At 42.8% G+C, this 20,828-nt stretch overlaps 1 protein-coding gene across 11 annotated transcripts in view; it reads left to right on the top strand.

The window, feature by feature from the left end:
• DOCK10 (dedicator of cytokinesis 10) overlaps positions 1 to 20,828 on the top strand; it is a 305,001-nt gene that overhangs the window by 89,373 nt on the left and 194,800 nt on the right. For 3 of the 11 annotated variants that reach the window (XM_024976749.2, XM_010802443.4, XM_059875934.1), the window contains exon 1: positions 1 to 20,828. This exon is cut by the window's left edge and continues 11,095 nt beyond it. In XM_024976749.2, coding sequence (XP_024832517.1) covers positions 20,724 to 20,828 — 105 coding nt within the window. In that variant the 5' untranslated portion in view covers positions 1 to 20,723. 11 annotated transcript variants of the gene reach the window in all.

The following is a 20,828-nucleotide window of genomic DNA, read 5'->3' as shown; positions in this document are numbered from 1 at the left end:
CATGGTTCTCTACATTTTTCTTTTTTTTTTCTTGAAGAAGGCAGAATTTGGTTGACAGTCCAACTAACTACTGAAACAGTGAGGCTAAGCTAGAAGCATCTGTCATTTAATACAAAAGATGTCAGCAAAAAAAGTTCTGGCGTCATATTTGGATTATACTCCTAGGACGTTTTAAAGTTGTATTGTTGAGTGTTGAGAACAGAGAGGCCAGAAAGTTACCCCACTGGGAGACTGGATGGGGCAGTGAGGGGTGATTAACTGCCTGATCTCAGCCATCCCAGTCGGGAAGCCATGACCCTGGAAATGGTGGAATGGGTGAGAAAATGGCATTGGTGCTTTGGAGGGAGGATTTCTGGGATAAATCCATTACTAAATAATCTCAGGCAGGAGCAATGGCAGTACAACTGTGTGAGTGAGCAAGTGCCTAGTCACTCAGTTGTGTCTGATTCTTTGTGACCCCATGGACTGTAGCTCTCCAGGCTCTTCTGTCCATGGGATTTCCCAGGCAAGAACATTGGAGTTGGTAGCCCCTCCCTTCTCCAAGGGATCTTCCCGACCCAGGGGTCAAACCTGGGTCTCCTGCATTGCAGGGGGATTCGTTACAGTCTGAGCCACCAGGGAAGTCAATACAACTGCATAGTTGTTAGGAAATGTGAGGTATGGCAGAATCAGCTCTTGGCCATCTTTCAAAGTGCAGGAAGAATGCAACCATAACATGTCTGTAAAGAGTACCATGAAACCATCAAATTATTCAAGACTCTTGTGGTCTTTCATCATGACTTACATGATTATTAACACGAGGACCCTGTATAAAGAAGGGAGAATAGTATTCTCTTATTTTTCCAAGGATAAATGTAGAGAATAACTAAAAATATTTCTTAAGCTTTCATAGCTATACTCTCATAATAAGGTTTTGGAGCTACCAAGCGTTTTCATGATTATTTACAATGTCTTGTCTTTATTTCATTGAATGAGGAATATGATCAACTCAATTGCTGAGTTCCTCATCCAGACACATGATAGATTCCTTAAAATGTAGGGTGGAAATAATTTTAAATTGATAGGTAAATAACTTAGTATCATGATAACCATTACTATTAAATCTTTTCTCTCTCCCTCATTATTAATTTTGCAGAAGAAATTGGCTACCCACTCCGGTATTCTTGCCTGGAGAATTCATGGACAGAAGAACCTGGAGGGCTATACACCCCATGGGGCCTCAAAGAGTTGGACATAGCTGAGCATGCACACACACACACACACACACACATTGTTAATAGAAAATCACTGCTTGAAAGATGTTTGCTTCTTCTTGAAAACAAAGATTTAGTCACTTCTTAGCATTATGTTCACATCATTTATAGGAAGAGGTGATGAACCATGCCACACCAGTTTCTCCCGTGAGCTGATTCTGCCACCAAATGGTTTTTATTTGAAAAAATTACAACAGACATTCAGTTCAGTTCAGTTGCTCAGTCATGTCCAACTCTTTGCGACCCCATGAATCACAGCACGCCAGGCCTCCCTGTTCATCACCAACTCCCGGAGTTCACCCAGACTCAAGTCCATCGAGTCAGTGATGCCATCCAGCCATCTCATCCTCTGTCGTCCCCTTCTCCTCCTGCCCCCAATCCCTCCCAGCATCAGAGTCTTTTCCAATGAGTCAACTCTTCGCATGAGGTGGCCAAAGTACTGGAGTTTCAGCTTTAGCATCATTCCTTCCAAAGAACACCCAGGCCCTATCTCCTTTAGAATGGACTGATTGGATCTCCTTGCAGTCCAAGGGACTCTCAAGAGTCTTCTCCAACACCACAGTTCAAAAGCATCAATTCTTTGGCGCTCAGCCTTCTTCACAGTCCAACTCTCACATCCATACATGACCACAGGAAAAACCATAGCCTTGACTAGACGGACCTTTGTTGGCAAAGTAATGTCTCTGCTTTTCAACATGCTATCTAGGTTGGTCATAACTTTTCTTCCAAGGAGTAAGCGTCTTTTAATTTCATGACTGCAGTCACCATCTGCAGTCATTTTGGAGCCCCCAAAAATAGTCTGACACTGTTTCCACTGTTTCCCCATCTATTTCCCATGAAGTGATGGGACCAGATGCCATTAGTTTCCCTTTAATTCAAGGTTCCAGCTTCAAGGAGCCAGTGAGAACTACACTGCCTGTAATATGTTACAGTATGTCTGGCTCATAGGAATGGAAAATGATTTTGATGTTAATGTCTGTGTAGGGCTAGAGATTATATTTTGACTTCAAGAAATTGTGCAGTCCAACTCCTAATTCAGAAGGATTTCCACAGATATAATTGAATAATAACAGCTCAGACTATCCTTTCTTGACTGTAAAACAATGAGAGGGGAATGTGGTAATAAATATCAGACACTTAATATAATTTTCAGCAACATAATGCAAGTAGAAGATGTGGCGACTAATGCCGCATCAAATGCAACAAATCCTTTAAAAACCTGTTTACAAACCAGACTAGAGACGTCACCCTTTACTGAAAGGAAGGGAGGAGGGCAGGGATGGATAGAGGATTCAGATGCCCCATATTTTCACCTTAACTGGGTCATGAATTACTTTCCATGCTGACTACAGGGCTTATTCAGTGCTTACTACACAACCGTGAAAATCTGTGCCTGCCTTATCCTGTTAGGCTGAGATTTGACAGAGGCCCAATAAACCCAAAGCCACATACCTAAATAGATGTTACTTTTGGTCCAGTTTTGAGAGCTTCCCTAGTGGCTCAGATGGTAAAGAATCTGCCCTCAATGCAGGAGACCCAGGTTTGATTCCTGGATCCAGAAGATGCCCTGGAGAAGGGAATAGCAGCTCACTCCAGTATTCTTGCCTGGAGAGTTCCATGGACAGAGGAGCCTGATGGGCTACAGTCCAGAGGGTCACAAAGAGTCGGACACAACTGAGTGACTAAACAACAGTAACCCAGCATCTCCCCTCATTCAGACTTTCCTCCTTCCTCACATAAACCCCTGCAATTTCCCTCTACTCTGGAAAAGAAGCTGCTGTCACCTTTCTTTCTCAGATATATTAAATTCTTTCTTACCAGATGGCTTACTACAAACGCTGGTTGCAGAGACCATTTCCTGGGCTATGTGACACGAATAATAAGTGTAATAAGTACACTGTAAGAAAATGCTTCTGTGCAAAAATCAGTGTGGGAAATATTGTCGAGTGCACACTCCTTGAGAGACTCACCTTGCACTTTGGAAATGTAAAGCTCTGAGAGTTTTTCAGTGAGGAGGCTAGTTTAGCTTTGTTCCACCCATTGTCTCAAGTTTATTTGACATTGAATATCTCTTACCTGGAATGCTGGCCCACACATCTTGAATTTCTAGAGCGTACTTTGGGAAACAGGAACTTGGACAAAGGGGATGCCATCTAAGGCTTCTGAGCTGGGGAATAACATGGTCAAACTTGGCTTTAGACAAGAAAATGGCAGCAATGAGAGGGATGATTAAGAGAACACATATAATCATTAGAGTTAATGATAGGCTGGCTATGCAGAAATCAGTGGGAAAAGAATCTGAAAAAGAATGGATATATGTATTGATATTAATATATGTGTAACTGAATCAGTTAACTGCACACCTGAAACTAACACAACATTTAAATCAGCTACATTCCAATAGAAAATAAATCAATTAAAAAAGGAGAATCAGATACTCAACTTTATCACCTACATGAATGATGATGTTACTAGCGTGATGACAGTCACGTGAAAGGAAGTCAGCCCTGAATATTCATTGGAAGGACTGATGCTGAAGCTGAAGCTCCGCTACTTTGGCCACTTGATTCGAAGAGCCGACTCATTGGAAAAGATTCTGATGCTGGGAAAGATTGAGGGCAAGAGGAGGAGGGGGTGACAGAGGATGAGATGGTCGGCATCGCTGACTCAATGGACATGAGTTTGAGCAAAGTCAGGGAGATAGTGAAGGACAGGGAAGTCTGGCATGCTGCAGTTTATGGAGTCACATAGAGTCGGACACAACTGAGCAACAACAAAGTCACATGAAATAGTATTTGGATGGAAAGGTAATAAGCTTTCAGTTGGTTTTAGCACTTAATATTTAGGATAAAAAGATTTTTCTTTGTTTGATTTTTAGGGTTTCTAATACAAACCTCCTTTTATAGCACTTGCCAGATCATCTCCTCTAAGCTCTATGAAGGCAAAGAAGTTATTTTATTTTTCTGATTTCCCTAAATACTGAGCACAATATTGGTACCCATTTACAAAGGAAGTTAACAAATGGTGGCAAAAATTACACAGTCACAAACAAAAAACAGCCTTAGCTGAATCAAGGGGAGTAAAGAGTGAAGGTGGGATGGGCCCTGCCCGTCAGACTGAGGCAGAACTCACTGAAGGCCTTGTAAACGCAGGAAGGAGGAGGGCCCACCCCACCGGAGCTGGAACGTGCAGGGTTCGGGGAGCCTTTGGTATAAATCACAGCTTGGTGTCATTCTTCTCAAGGCTCAGGTTCAAAGAGAAGAGTTTTCTTTTAATCCAGGTGTGGTCAGGTCGCTGTTGGACATCTCTGGCAGATGAGGGGCGAGAGGAGATGCCCCCACAAGAAAATCAAAAAAATATCAGTAAAATGAGTCGGTGCAAAACCAGCACCAATATTCTTTTCGATGCTCTGTTTACGAACTGTGTCAAGGACAAGGTCACCCAGTGAGAAGGCACAGCTATTGACTTTTGAAGTGAAATCTAGCTGGAACCAGAGAGTGAGGCCCAGGCAGCATTTGGGGGTCACCATCTGGACTCGGCGTGCAGAAAGAGGCTCTCTGACAACACATTCCTTTCTTTTCCAGTTGGTCATTGAGGTTAAAATAAAACAGACATAAAGCTGACTTTCTCAGCCTGGTCATTAGACTATCTGAAAATGGATAACATTAATTTTATTTTAGAACATAAAGATTTCAGAGATGAAAAAGGCTGTAGGTCAAAGAGGCCCAGAGAGGTTACTGCTTTGTCCAAGATTGCTTAGACCAACTGTGAATGGACTGATTCTTCTTTTTTTTCATTCTATTTATTTATTTATTTATTTTTAATTTAAATTTATTTATTTTAATTAGAGGCTAATTACTTTACAATATTGTATTGGTTTTGCCATACATCAACATGAATCCACCACGGGTGTACACGTGTTCCCAATCCTGAACCCCCGTCCCACCTGTCTCCCCGTACCATCCCTCTGGGTCATCCCAGTGCACCAGCCCCAAGCATCCTGTATCCTGCATTGAACCTGGACTGGCGATTCATTTCTTATATGATATTATACATGTCTCAATGCCCTTCTCCCAAATAATCCCCCCTCCCTCTCCCACAGAGTCCATTCAATTTTTTTAAATTGGAGGATAATTGCTTTATAATGTTGTTAGTTTCTGCTGTACAAAAGTGTGAATCAGCTATAAGTATATATATCCCCTCTTGAGTCTCCTTCCCACTCCCACCCCCATGCCACCCCTCTAGGTCATCACAGAGCCCTGAGCTGACTGATTTCTTGAATACAAGTCTCCTGACTGACATTGGATACTCTTTTCACCATTAACACAGATGCATTCTGCCTAGAAGAACAAAAGAAATGACTTCTCAGTGGCACTCACTCAGTAGTTATGGGCACAGAGAGATAAGACGTGAACACAAATTCAAAACTATTTTCTGAACCAAAACCCTGAATGCCAACCAAAGCAAGAGGGAGGCCAGTTTTAAATGCTGCCAAAGAGCTTTTGATACAATCTTGGTAACAGATCTTCCCAATCTGTGACATCCTTGCAAACAGGAGCAAAGTCGGAATAAATGTGTCCATGTCAGTGTACTTTGATACCTTGCTGTGGCCTCGGAAAGTTGTGGAAAGGAGGAGAGGAAAAGAAAGCACGATGCCATTTTCTTGGTTCACAATGTAAATGGGTAATTACACTGTTGGTATTTGCCGCATGTCTGCAAGAGACCCAGCACAGTTCAGACATAAAGACAACACTGTTGATTGCTCTGGGAATTTACAGTCTTGCTTAGGCAGAAAAGCAACCATGAAAAGATGAGAAAAGCATATGATACTGGTTAAATCTTGGCTTTCTTTAACTTCCTTGGCTTTTGGGTCTTTTGTGCGGGATGAAGGGAGATGACAGAAATAGGATAATTGGAAGCTTTTGTAGTTGTGCACAGTGGGGATTTAAAAATGAAATCACCAGTATTGCAAGACGCAGTGAGCACAAAGAGGTCAGTTGTGGAAGGATGGTGTGCGCATGGAGGGAGGGGATGTTTAGCCTACTAATATACTTCTAAGCCAAGGGGGTCTCCTAGCCACTCCCTCCATTTCTGGAAGATCCTTTCCCTTTCACTGCCACGTTCAAAGCAGCTAGTGCCCTCTGGTGTCCCCACCTACCTCTCCAAGCTCAGTGCATGGACAACTGGGACATCTGTGCCCCCTCAATACACACAGCCCAGCTTACGACCACTCCTCAACACAACCAAACTTAGAGCTAACATCTACTGAGCATTTTCTTGCATTCCAAATATTGAGCTAAACACCCTGCAAATATTCTCTTATTAGGCTTTCCAGGTGGCACTAGTGGTACAGAATCTGTCTGCCAATGCAGGATACCTAAGAGACGTGGGTTCCACCCCTGGGTCAGGAAGATCCTCTTGAAGAGGGCATGGCAATCCACACCAGGATTCTTGCCTGGAGTATCCCATAGACAGAGGTGCCTGGCGGGCTACAGTCCATGTGGTGGTAAAGAGTCAAACACGACTGAAATGACTTAGCCCACACTCATGCAGTCAATGAGGCAGGTACTGTAATTATTGCCACTTTACAGGTGAACAATTCTTGTTCAGAGAGGTTGAGCAACTTGCCTGGAGACCTCCAGCAACTAAGTGGGGAAGGCAGGAATCAAACACATGCTCACTGACTCCAGCACAGTGGCCATACACACACTGGCAAACACCACTCTCCCAGCTTTATCCTTCACACTCTTAAAATGTGTATCTTCATTTCCAGCTGCTTGGGGCTTGGCCTAGGTGACCAGCTTGCCACTTTTGATGTGTCATGTTAAATTACTGAAGATTATAATGGCTTCAGGTCTTTTCCACAAAAGTGATGGCTGCACTTTATTAGGGACACCTCAGAACAGAAACAGAAACCAGACTCAGAGACTAATTCTGATAGTGGGGTTTTGAAGCATGTAGAGAATAAGAGAGGGGATTGACTTGAAGGTAGTAGCCCCAAGGTTCTTCCAAGCAAGTGATTCTCAACTTGGCTTTCAATTGCAGCTCTCCATGATCTAAAGAGAAACCTACATCATCTGTCAGGAGGTCTCTAGACCTGAAGTTATTCGCTCAGTTGTGTCTGACTCTTTGCAGCTCCATGGACTGTAGCCTGCCAGGCTCCTCTGTCCATGGAATTATCCAGACAGGAATACTGGAGTGGGTTGCCATCTCCTTCTCCAGGGGATCTTCTCAACCCGAGGATCGAACCTGGGTCTTCTGCATTGCAGGTGGATTCTTTACTGTCTGAGCCACCAGGCCCTTCTGAAAGCCATCATCAATGCAATACTGAGGCAGAATAATGTGCATTGGGATTTGAAACAGAGCATTTCAACCAGGAGTTATGTTCCCCTCCTCCCCCACTCTGTAGAGGACATATGATGATGTCTGAAGACATTGTTGGTTGACACAGCAGGGGGATGGGGGAGTTCCTGGCATCTAGTGGATGGAGGCTGGCCAGGGATGTTATGAAACATTCTGTGGTGCACAGGACAACTACTTACAGAAAGGATGATCTTGCCCAAATGGTCACTAATGCCAAGTTGAAGAAAACTTGTTTAGACATAACTGAGAGGCCAGTATAAGCTGGGTTGGAAAAGTCCAAGCAGAGAAATAACTGATCAAGTAAAATTAAAGGACGGATGGGGCGTGACTATGGCCCAGTTTTTGACAACTGGTTACACTCCAGGGTTCTCTCCTCAGTCCCCCAAATGTTTACATTGATGGAGCTGGTTAGTTGTGCCTCCTTGAATACACCTAAGAGAAAGGGAAGATTTGATCTTGTAAAGAAGACATCAGTCTAGTTAAAAAAAAAAAAAAAAAAATTGGCACTGGGGGCGGTGCCACTTTGGATACTAGTATACAATTTTTCTGGGCAAGAAAACAGTTAGGTGAACCAGCTTCTGAGTCTTTGTTTCTCCAAGTGTGGTCTGTGTAGCATCTTCAAATGAATCATGGGGGTATTTGTTAACAAAGTCAAACTTCTGGACCTCCTATCAGACCTACTGAGATCCTGGGTAAGTCTAGGAATCCACAGTTTTAACAACCTTCCCTGGTAATTCTTAGGCCTCCCTGGTAGCTCAGCTCCTGCCATGAAGGAGACCCCAGTTCAATTCCTGGGTCAGGAAGATCTCCTGGAGTAAGGGATAGGCTACCCACTCCAGTATTCTTGGGCTTCCCTGGTGGCTCAGACAGTAAAGAATCCGCCTGCAATGTGGGAGACCTGGGTTCGACCCCTGGGTTGGGAAGATCCCGGAGGAGGACATGGCAACCCACTCCAGCATTCTTGCCTGGGGAATCTCCATGGACAGAGGAGCCTGGCAGGCTTTAATCCATGGAGTCGCAGAGAGTCGGACATGACTAAACTCATCACAGCACGGGTGATTCTTGCACACACTGGAAAACACCTGCTCTGGGGATTCTTACGAAGGTGGCTTTGAGAGTCCTACCATTGTTCGGGCCTGGACTCAGGTCTCTGTGCCTGTATAGAGTCCCCTCATGTTCTTTACTCATAGTCTTCACTTGACAGTTTCTGCCTTTTTGTGTTTCTGTAGTTGTTTTGTGTACCTCAGTTCCCACCTGGACTATAGGTGGGCGCTCTGACGTAATCCCTTCTATCATAGATACCCGGCACAGAACCAGGGGGAAATGACTGACATAGAATCAGAGCCTCTCCAGATTTGTACCTTTTCTCATAAACCGGATTCAACACACACTAGTGCCCTGTTCATGCCATACAATCTGCATTTTCCTGTTGTCTTCTTTTGTCCACCTAGAGAGGTGCAGAACAGAGAGCGAAAAGTCAATGTGTCCTCGAATTGATGAGCTATTATATGTCCAAAGGTCAACAATTCACTCTAGTGTGCTGAGCTAAATAAAATCCAGCAGTTAATTCTCTGCAAAACACAAAGAAGCTGGCTTAGTGGTAAAGTCCACCTGCCAATGCAGGAGACATGGGTTCGATCCCAGATCTGGGATGATCCCACATGCCATGGAGCAACTAAGCCCTTACATCCCAACTACTGAGCCTGTGCTTTAGAGTCCAGGAACTGCAACTACTGAGCTCATGTGCCACAACTACCCTAGCCCGTGTGCCCAAGAGCCTGTGCTCCCCAGCAAGAGACCACCATGAGAAGCACCCACACGGCAACTAGAGAAAAGCCCAAGCAGCAACGAAGACCCAGTACAGCCAAAAATAAATAATAAAAAGTTAAATTTAATTTAAAACATTAAAAAAAACAACAACAAAGAAACTCTCGATTGGAAAGCTAAGAACCTTCCATTAGTCTCCAATTTCTACAATGCAAGGCATTAAACGAGGGCTTCCTAGGTGGCACAGTGGTCAAAAATCCTCCTGCCAATGCAGGAGACATGGGGTTTGATCCCTGAGTCAGGCAGATCCCCAGGAGGGGGAAATGGCAACCCACTCCAATATTCTTGCCTGGAGAATTCCATGGACAGAGGATCGTGGTGGGCTACAATTCATGGGGTCACAAAGAGTCGGACACAACTGAGTGACTGAGTACACACACAGGGCATTAAACACTTGAACTATCACATTGGCTTCGTCTCTCCTCCTGATAGAGGCCTTAAAAAGACACGAAAGCATTATGACACCATTAAAGAAATGGTTTGTGGGGCAAAGAGATTGCAGAAATTGCAGCCCAACTATCAACTCCACTAGCACGCACTCCTTGGTCTGAATGGTTGGTCACTTCCATACTCAGAGTGTGGCATGTACACAGCAATTAGTTTCTTTTTCAGAATTGCTTAGGTAAGAGTACTTCATTGCTCTCCCTTTGTAAAGACACATCCATTTTGCTGTATGGGCTTCCCTGGTAGCTCAGACAGTAAAGAATCTGCCTGCAATTCGGGAGACCTGAGTTCAATCTCTGGGTCAGAAGGATCCCCTGAAGTAGAAAAATTAACCAGCTTTTGCATGGGAGCTTTGAAGAGTTGAAAGACCTAGGCTCTTTCATATAACACATGATTTTCGAGGCGATTATTAAACATTGAGTGACATTCTTATTGAAAGCAAGGTAATTAGCAATTGGAAGGACCGCAGAAGGGCAATTTGGGTGCTTGTTTTATTTTAAAAGAAACAACTCAGGTCTCTAGTTGACTTTGCCAGCAGTGGGAGGCTGGGGTGGGATCCAGCCAGCCAGCAGAGAGACGCATGTGTCTTCAGGGGAAAATTACTGTCAGGCAGTAGTCCCTAGCAGATCAATGATAATAACATTGATTCAGACCCTAGACTCCATTTGTGTGCCTTCATCTGATCACTTTTGAGAGAAACTGTCTGCCTGGACCTAGAATGCCTTTCTGTCTTCTTTAAAAGACAGAGGAAGAAGAGTCCAGGAAAAATAAGTTGCTTGGGAACTGATAATGTTTTTAATGGGAAAAGAATGCTATATTCTAGGTGAAGAATTAGCTGCATAACTTTTAAAATAACTTGCTAGAGAACATTAACAATCCAGGCTGTATTATTCACATGAAATATAAGCTTAGAAAATCATATAGTAGCTTTGGTGTGTTTGTTATTGTTACTGTCATGTTGTTAGGCTCTGGCTCTGAGTTTGGTGGTGTGAAGTTGTGAGTTAAAATGTAGTCTCTGTAAGTATCTCCCTGATGGATCAGCTGGTAAAGAATCCACCTACAATGCTGGAGACACAGGTTGGATCCCTGGGTTGAGAAGGAGGAATAAGTTTCTTCCCTGTAGGAGGAAATAGCAGCACACCCCCATATTCTTTCCTGGAGAATCCCATGGACAGAGGACCATGGCAGATTACAGTCCATGGGGTCGCAAAGAGTCACTCAAAGAAACACGACTGAAGTGACTTAGCAGCAGCAGCTAGCTTACACATTGCACTCCATAAGCAGATACTGTTGCTTCTTAGGGATTTCCTGTTCTGCTTCAGACCAGACTGAAACTGACTTCTGAAGAGTGGCTGGATGCCTTTATCAAAAGCAGAAAAAAACATATGTTTGTGTGTGCTAAGTCGCTTCAGTTGTGTCTGACTCTTTGTGACCCCATGGACCGTAGCCCTCCAGGCTCCTCTGTCCATGGATTCTCCAGTCAAGGATACTGGAGTGAGTTGCCATGTCCTCCTCCAGGGGATCTTCCTGACCCAGGGACGGAGCCCACATCTCTTATGCCTCTTGAACTGGGACGTGGGGTTCTTTACAACTAGCGCCACCTGGGAAGGCTCAAGTACCTTTATACCCATCAGGAAATTGAGAGAGAGGGTAAAATTAAAATCAGTGTTCCTCATTTCCCAAGTATGTCGTTAAATGCTTACTGGTAAGATATGTGAGTATCTACAGGCCATAATGTTTTTCCTGGTGGAAGGCTGTGACCAATGATAAAGTCCACAGTGGAAAAGAAGAAACTAAAACCCCTTCCCTGGTTGCTATTAGATTCTAAGATGGGCTCACCAAACTGAATAAAATGAGTTCCTTACCTGCCTTGTCACCATCAAAGCCTAATTAAGTGAAAATTCTTAACTCCCGAGGCCTACTTAAGTTCAGTAATATAAACAAATACCATTACAACTTAATACATGTTAGAAGGGCCATGAATAACTTATTTTAATACAACAAAGAACGTTTATGCTTTGCACACAGACACACAACTAATACACACACACATCACATACTCAGCTTACACCATACACTCACACACACACACAACTGCAATCTGGTTTTGCATTCTCCCTCGGTGCAGTTCATCTTGCACAGCTCTATTTTCTGTGAAGTTTCTAAATATTTCATGTTATTAATAAAACTAATGCCATTTGGATTAGAGGGTATTGTTGTTGTTCAGTTTCTCAGTCGTGTCCAATTCTTTGCCACCCCATGGACTGCAGCACACCAGGCTTCCCTGTCCTTCACCATCTCCCAGAGCTTGCACAAACTCATGTCCACTGAGTCAGTGATGCCATCTAACCATCTCGTCCTCTGTCATCCCATTCTCCTCCTGCCTTCTATCTTTCCCAGCATCAGGGTCTTTTCCAATGAGTTGGCTCTTACTCTACAGACATTGCCCACTGAAAGCCCTACAGTTAGAAATAAGAGGTTTTATTGCGCCCATTGAAACTCCTCCAAGATGTCTAAGCCTCTCTCATCGCTAACTCTGTGCCATTCAGTCTTGACCTTTATAGTGGGAAGTAGTGAGCCTCAGGGCTAAAAGCTTGAAAAGCACTTCTGCTTGGGGCCAGGCTCTGGAGAGACCATAGAGAGGGAGGAAGTAGCTACTTGTGCTTTATTTCCTTTAAATGAGGTAGACAGTAGTGAGCAGAACCTAGAGAGGCACTATGGACCAGCCTTGTCGTGTCCTATGAGAGAAAGGCTGGAAAGCACCCAAACTCTCAGGCAAAGGGAAAGTCTATTGGAAATGGAAGAAGAAAATGAAGTAAAATGAGTCATCTAAACATTCTCTAACAAGGAAGTAGTAATCACGGTAAATGCTGAAAAGCTCCACAGGTAAAGTAAATTGGAATAAACCTAAAGATGGGATAAGAAGCTAGTAAAGAAAGCAAGTGGAAATGAACAGGAAGTACTTTACCGGCTGCTCAAATTAAGCTTTGTGGATTCAAGTATGATGTAGTGTGTGGTTGTCTAAGTCTTAACCACCAAGGTTTCAGTTACTCTGCATGCCTAACGGTACTTTCTGAGTAATTTTTATTAAGTAGATTCAGATGCGTTGTCAAAGAAACAAGAATCTCTTGTCTTCTGATTTCTTCGATTCTGTGAGAATGTCATTTGCTATTTGTACAGCCTGTTCAAATGTACTAAAAACAAACATTTTAGAGGTGACCTCAGAGCTTGTTGCTTTAGTCTATTGCCTTTGTTTTCTGTGTTTATCACTTTGATTACTTCTCCACCAGTGTTCATCTTCCAGATTTGTCTCTTTGGTTCTGCCCTCCCTCCCCACAGCCACTATTGTCTTTCTCACCTTTATCCACTACCGACTTTTCCAGGATATGACCTATAAGTCAAAAATGTCTATTTCCTCTCATTCATTTCTTGGCTCCACTGCAACCTACATCCCACCTCACTGTTCAGCAGAAACGGAACTCAAAGATCAAGTATTGTTCTCACCTACACCTTCTTCTCGGTGCATTCTTGATGTTAACCTTGTCTTCAAAAGATAAGTACCAAACCAAGTTGTGATCCAGATTAAGACCATGTGAGAATTTCCTAAAGATACCTCTCCCCTCTCCCTACAAGATTCTCTGGTGGTTCAGTGAAACAATCATCTTAGTACTGGTGTGAAGGGACTTTGTGTTACTTATCAGCTGACCTTAAAAGAGAGAAATTATTCTGAATTGTCTGAGTGGAACCAATTTAATCATATGGGGCCTTAAAGAGCTAAGACTTTTCTCCAACTAGAGTAGAAGGATGCAGAGGAGAGATGTTTAGGAGACAAAAGAAAAAATCAGATTGAGAGTGTGAGAAGGATTCAACTCATTATTGCTGGTTTAGCAAGGAACAGTGAGCCAGAGAATGCAGGCAGCTGCTGGAAGCTGATAATTACCCCTGGCTGACAGACAGCAGGAAGCTGAGACCTCAGGCCTATACCTGCAAGGAATTGAATTCTGCCAACAAACTGAATGAGTCTAGAACCAGGTGCTCCCCTGGAGCCTCCAGAAAGGGACATCACCCTGCTGACACTTGGATTTCAGCCTTGTGGGGCTCTATATAGAGAATCAACTGGGCTGTGTCATACCCAGGTATCTGTCATACCCACAAAAACTATGAGGTCATAAGTGGGTGTTGACTTAAGTCATTAAATGTATGGTAATCTGTTACAGCAGCAATGGAAAACTAATATAGACTACTAGAACTTTTTCTCAAATTTCTGATATCTTAGCATTCAAATTTCCATCTCTTCCAAAACATGGTTAATATTTACCATCTTAATTGTATTCCAAATATATTATCTATTGAAATTGCAAACTTAGTTTCTGTATCTGGACACCATGGGGCCAGACTTTGAATACACATATAAGGATTTATGCGTCTGTGTATTTTGTTACATACATGCCTGTGCATATATAGGGTGTCTATACAGAAATACATACCTAGGTTGTTGTTCAGTCACTAAGTCATGTCTGACTCTTTGCAACCCCATGGACTGAAGCATGACAGGCTTCCTCGTCCTTCACCATCTCCCTGAGTTTGCTCACACTCATGTCCATTGAGTTGGTGATGCCATCCAACCATCTCATCCTCCTTCTCCTGCCCTCAGTCTTTCCCAGCATCAGGGTCTTTTCCAAAACCTATGTAGACCTAGTAAATATCAATCATGGTCGATAAATAATAGTTTACATATACACACATATAGGAATCTGAGCAATTATATATACACATATGTGTATTTTTCCACAATGTTAAGTAAATAGCAACATTATTTTGTGACAATCTTGTAAGCTATATATTAATTGCTTCGTTATACATGTTAGAAATAGGAAGACAGAGGTCACATAGCTAGATAGAGGTCATCTAGTAAGTGGCTGAAGAGGATTCAAATATAGATCTGTCTGGATCTAAGACTGCAAGGTCCTTAGTTTTCATCTTGCTTATCTCTCATGCTGGATCAGGTCCTACACCCATCTCTGCCCAGACGCCTTGTGTCAGCCTCTTTCAGCTCCCTTCTACGGTACGTCTGGATGCCACACTACACTGCTAGTTTTCCCCCTACAGCTCTGTGCCTTCTCATTTCCTAAGTTGCCTTCTACTTATCATATATAAAAGAATCTCAAGATTGTGTTCTCAACCTTATGCTACTCTCTTCTCCAAAAATTCAGTTTACTTTTAAACTCTCCGTTGTTAACTCTTTCAATGACTTTCAGCTTAATATCTCCAGTCCTGACTCTTCCCTGGGTTCCAGGCACATGTATTCATATAACCATGGTGCTGAAAAATGCCTCCTTTTCCATCTTCTTGACATTTCTAAATAAGCAGTAGTAGGAAAAGAAGTCTTCTCTTCTTGCCAGCCTTTGTCCCTCAATCATATTACCCATCTCTTCGGTGGCCAAACTCAGAAGCCTGTTAGCCCCTTTGGACCTCTCTTCTGGCTAAGAGCATGAGCTCTGGACTGGGCTGCCTAGGATTAAATCCCATCTGTGTTACTTACTTGTTTGGGACCTTGGACCAATTGCTTAACTTCTCAGGACCCAAGTATCTTCCTCTGTAAAACCGAGTGGTGATAGAAGTCATAGTAATACCTCACAGGGTTGTTGCATGGTTTAAATAAGACACTATATTTAGATCAGCGCCCAGCACCTAGTCCTCTTGATAAATTTCAGCTCTCATTCATTTTCCATTTAATTGCCAGATCTTCATTCCGCCCGTAATGCAAGAGACCTGGGTTCAATTCCTCAGTTGGGAAGATCCCCTGGAGAAGGAAAAGGCTACCCACTCCAGTATTCTGTCCTGGAAATTCCATGGACTGTACAGCCCATGGGGTTGCAAAGAGTCAGACACGACTGAGTGACTTTCACTTTCATTTTTTCATCTGTGAAGTCTATGCTTAAGTTTCTGATGCCGACTTTTCTGCCCTCCACCACTCCATGTTAATATCTGAATCAATGCTGATCACCTCTGAATCATATTCCCCAAAATCTAGCTGACGTGTAATTATTAAATGAATCTTCCAAAGGCACTATTTTAATTATCGCTCAAAAATCCTTCAGTGGTTTTCCATAACTTTCATGATACAATGGAAACTTTCATTTTCTTGGCTTTCAAAGCCTTCCATGAATTGGCCCCGACTTCTGTTTTAAATTGTTTCTCCCTTTCCTCTCCCACTCAGCCTCTGACTGTAGACAGGCTGGACCGCCTCCTTTTTCTTAAATATTATTTATTGGCCTGCCTCTTAGCTTTTGTGACAACTAGTAACTATGGTGAATATGTGCCAGGTAATGTGTTGAAACTTTCAAGGGTGTCATCTCATTTGTCCTCACAAAAACAGTATGGGGTATCTACTGTGCTATTCCTATTTTACAGATGAGAAAACTGAGGCCCAGAGAGGATGACATTGGCTGAAGGATATACAGTTAGGAAGTGGTGGACTCAGGATTTGAATCTAAACTGATTCCAGATTCCTGGTTTTAACGACTGTATCTTATGACTTCTCTATGCTTCATTCCCCTTTCCTAGAGTGTCCTTTAGTCTTCCCCTGTCTGTTTGACTCCCACCTATTCAAAGTCTCCCCTATGTTCTGTCCTTACTATAAAGCTTTCCCAGTCTCCTTTAAAAACTCTAGTGAACTCCTCTATCAGGTACAAGCTTCTCGAGGCTAAGAAGGGTGTTACATATTTCTCATGAAGCCCAGCAATACCTTGAGCGTAGTAATTAATTATTTCTGATCATTAATTGGTACCAAATTTCTTGCCTAGTGAACTTGACTGTGATTCCTTGTGGTGGAGCCAGCTGATTGATTTCTCTTTATTACCCATTTTTTCCCAGTGACCAAGTTAGGTTCTTTGATTGCCAACACATGTCTGAACTTAAGCAGAATAGGAAATATTTTTAATGGTGTAGAGTATCATGGAATGCTGAAACAGCAGACTTGGTCTGAAATCAAGGAGGGCGCAGCCCAGCAGAGGTCCCCGACAGTGCCAGCGCATGAACACTGAACTCCATGCTGGTGGATTTCCCCTCCTTTGCAGTCACTGCAGGTTGTGTCTGTCTGGCCTCCCCCCATGATGCCCAGCTATGCCTTTTTTTTTTTTTTTGCCTATGTTCAAGGCAGCTGCAATCAACAGCTTAGCAAGGAAAGAAATGAGTCATTCTCTTATTGCAGAAGTTGGGGAGTGGGAGGGACTCCAGGATAAAGAACTGTGGCGCCTAAAGAGGAATAGAGGAGAGACGAGATGCAACTACTAGAAAGAGAGGAAGTCACTTATGAGTTGCTCAAGATTGCCAAATGCTTTGTTATGAGATAACATTCCTACCTTCTAAAATTAGAAGTTGGGGATTTAGGGTAACATGAACAAATAAGAGGGTCCCCCAGATGGACTTCAGAGATTTGTGACCCCTGACCACATACACACACAGTTTCTGAGTCCTTACATTTCCTCAGTGAGTGAGTCCAGTTTCTGTTAGATTCTCAAATAGGTTCATGATCCAAAAGGGTTGTGAAATACTACTTTCAGTTATTGAAATAGAAACATAATCTTACCTTGGGACATCAGGTGACTCAAAGGCAGAGTCTCATAATATCATGTAAGGAAAAAGTTAAATTTGAAAATTCTGCATATGCTATAATGTACCTGCTCATCTAACAGATGCCAAAAAGTTACTCAGAAGGTCAACTCTCTTTAGAATGAAAGACCTACAGTGGAATTTCTATCTATCCCATGACCATGCATCAAAAGGGCTTCTGCTCTGTAGAATCCTTTGATGCCTTCTTAACCAATTGCAGAATAACAATACAGCTTACCTCCTCAGTTGCTATTTTTATAGCATCTTGCTGTTTTTCTCATAGTTTTTGAAAGATCCTTCCTCCGTCTCCATACTTCGGCAGGGAATGAGCAGTATCTCTTTATACCTGTCTCTCCAAATCTCTGCATGACAGAGTAGAGGTACATGAGTAGCTAGAGCCTGTAAGAAGAAGGCTTCTTACAGATTCAATAATAATTAATAATGAAAGTGTTAGTTGCTCAGTTGTATCCAACTCTTTGCAGCCCCATGGCCTATAGCCCACCAGGATCCTCTGTCCATGAAATTCTCCAGGCAAGAACACTGGAGTGGGTTGCCATTCCATTCTCCAGGGGATCTTCCCAACCCAGGGCCTGAACCTGGGTCTCCTGCATTGCAGGCAGATTCTTTACCATGTGAGCCACCAGGGAAGTCCTATGAGGCTTATCCAATAAGCAAGTGGTATCTATTTAGTGCCGTGTCTTTTTGTTGTTTGTTTGTCTGCCTGTTTGTTTTTAGGTTTTTGTCCTTTTCCAGTTGTATATGTATTGTAAAATATTTGTTTATTTGGGGCTGTGTCAGGTGTTAGTCACAGCATGCTGGCTCGGTAGTTGTGCTGTGTGGACTTAGTGGTGCCAAGGCATGTGGGATCTTAGTTCCCCGATCAGAGATAGAACCCATGTCCCCTGCACTGGAAGGAGGATTCTTAATCCCTGGGGCACAGGGAAGTCTTATCTTTGGAACGAGCTGGTTAAGTGGGAGCTTCCTTGAGGTTGCTGCCTTCATTACAGAATCAGAACTGTGTTTGCAGAAGTGGCGTCTCAGAGCAAGATGAGCATCTTATCCATCATCTTAATGACCTGACCTTCCCCACCACCACCACCAAAACATGGCAAGGGAGGAGCATCCAAAGTGTTTAGGGGAGAAAGCCGTAGTTTCAGATGAATGTCAGAGAAGGCTTTGTGAGGAAGCGACATTTGAGTAAAGACCTGAAGGAAGTTGAGCAAAAGCCACCTGGATACGTGGGACCACTGACTTCTGGGTGGCAATTTGGTGTCACCATGGCAGCCAGCCTGGGCCTGCACCATTAAGTGTGTTGAGCTCTAGAAAGAGAAGAAAAGGCTCTGGAGCCAAAGCTCCCACAAAACCCACGACTCATTGTGTTAACTCATTGGTCCTCTCCTCTTGTCATTGTCCCATTTCTACCTATATCCTCAGTTCTGCTTCCAGCTAAGACGTGAACACCAGTAGCAACCTTGTTATTTTTCCTTCTTACAGTTCAAAACTCACAGAATATTGAGAGTCTTTTGCACAGAAATTGCCCTTCTGGTTCAGCTTCTTGTGTGTGTCGCCAATGTTCACCATACTGCTCTCTGTGCAAAGATGCCCCCAACAAGTGTCTGTGAAACTGACTCCCTGACTTAAGAGTAGGCACTTACTCCATAATGCTGCGTGCTCAGAACTTGTCTCCTGGGAGAGTTGGTTCAAGCTTGTGTCTCAGTGGTCATGAAGATCAGTCCTCAATGGAAATATTCCTTCAACCATCTTTTAAACCCCAGATTGCTTCCTAGGCAAGCAATGGTTCCTTTAGCACCTACCAAACTTATGAGCACCCCCCTTAAGGAGGTCCATCCTGTAGATGAAGAAACAAACTCTTAAAGATGAAGAAACAAACTCTCAAAGAATCGGAATGATTGTCTCATACAACACTTACTTTTGGAACTCATCTTTCTAATGTTTAATCTAATCAATTATTCACTAGTCCCATGGCCTCCAACTACTTACCTCGTACACTTCGTAAAAAAAGTAGAATGCATTCCCATATTCTACGTTTATTTATAAACTATACAGTCCTTGCCAATAGCTAATATTTCAAAACACAGTATACATAGGGGGCAAGTTCATTGTTTAGCATAAGGTATACAAGTCCCTCAATTCTTTTATTAAACAGTTATATACTGAGAATCTTCTGGAAGCAGGCACAGTTCTGATCACTGAATACACAGTGAACAAAGCAAACAAAATTCCCACACTCCTGTGGCATAGAATCTAGTGGAGGATGAAAGATCGTAAGTGAAATAAATAAGTAAACTGTACTGCAGTGTCACGTGACAGCATGTGCCATGGAGAAAAATAAAACAGGAAGGAGCACTAGAGTGGGTTTTAGGGGGGAAGTGCAATTTTAAATTGCATCAGAGAAAGGGAGTAAAGATCTAAAGATTAGGGAATTAACTGGTTGACTGTTCGTACCCATGTGACATAGAGAATGAAGGTGTCCATGTCAATGCATTATATAAAGATTAGTAAAGCACAATTTATTTAGATGACTGATATAAATGGAATTCTAATATTTTCCCTTGTGCCTAAGTGGAAAGACCACTGATGTAATGAGAAACTGATTTAAACAGGTATATTATTACAGTTCACTTTTGAGATCTAGCAGGTTGCTGTTTCCTTCTCCAAGGGATCTTCCCCACCCAGGGATCAAACCTGGGTCTCCTGCATTGCAGGCAGATTCTTCACCATCTGAGCCACCAGGGAAAACCATAAAAAGATTATTGCAGTTCACCTTTGGAATCTAGCCACGATGATCAAGTTTGGATGGCTGTTGCACTAACAGATATGGCAGCCTACAGTAAATTAGTTCTTTGATTCAGGCGCAACTTGGTTCCAAGGGCGAGTTTAAGCTCCCAGGGTTTATTTATCTGTGAGCAATTCTCTTAAACATCCAGAGTCATTTCGTGCTTTTTTGTCTTGCTTTAAAGCAGGTGATTAGGGAGAATACATGCACAAAAGTGTATCTGAACAGCTGGTAGTTACTCACTCACAGGAAGCGGTAATTTGTCGGTTTTCTTTTCCTTTCTGTTGAGTTATGTTAATGTAGCATGAGCATTTCCCTTTTTACCAGAGAAGAAAAATTTGTTCGGCCTGGTGAAGCTTCAGGAGGAAGAGGCTTAAGGGAATTGATATTTTTAAATATCTTGCCACTCAAGTAACAACAATACAATGAGCTTCCGAGGAAAGGTTTTTAAACGGGATCCCAGTGAATTTTGGAAGAAGAGACGAACAATGAGGAGAAAAAATCAAGAAGAAATCCACAGATTTACCTCT

The sequence above is a fragment of the Bos taurus genome, chromosome 2 (genome assembly GCF_002263795.3).
Source record: "Bos taurus isolate L1 Dominette 01449 registration number 42190680 breed Hereford chromosome 2, ARS-UCD2.0, whole genome shotgun sequence".
In the NCBI taxonomy this organism is placed as follows: Eukaryota; Metazoa; Chordata; class Mammalia; order Artiodactyla; family Bovidae; genus Bos; species Bos taurus.
Note: the sequence above shows the minus strand (reverse complement) of the source record. Positions and strands in the feature narration are given on the sequence as shown.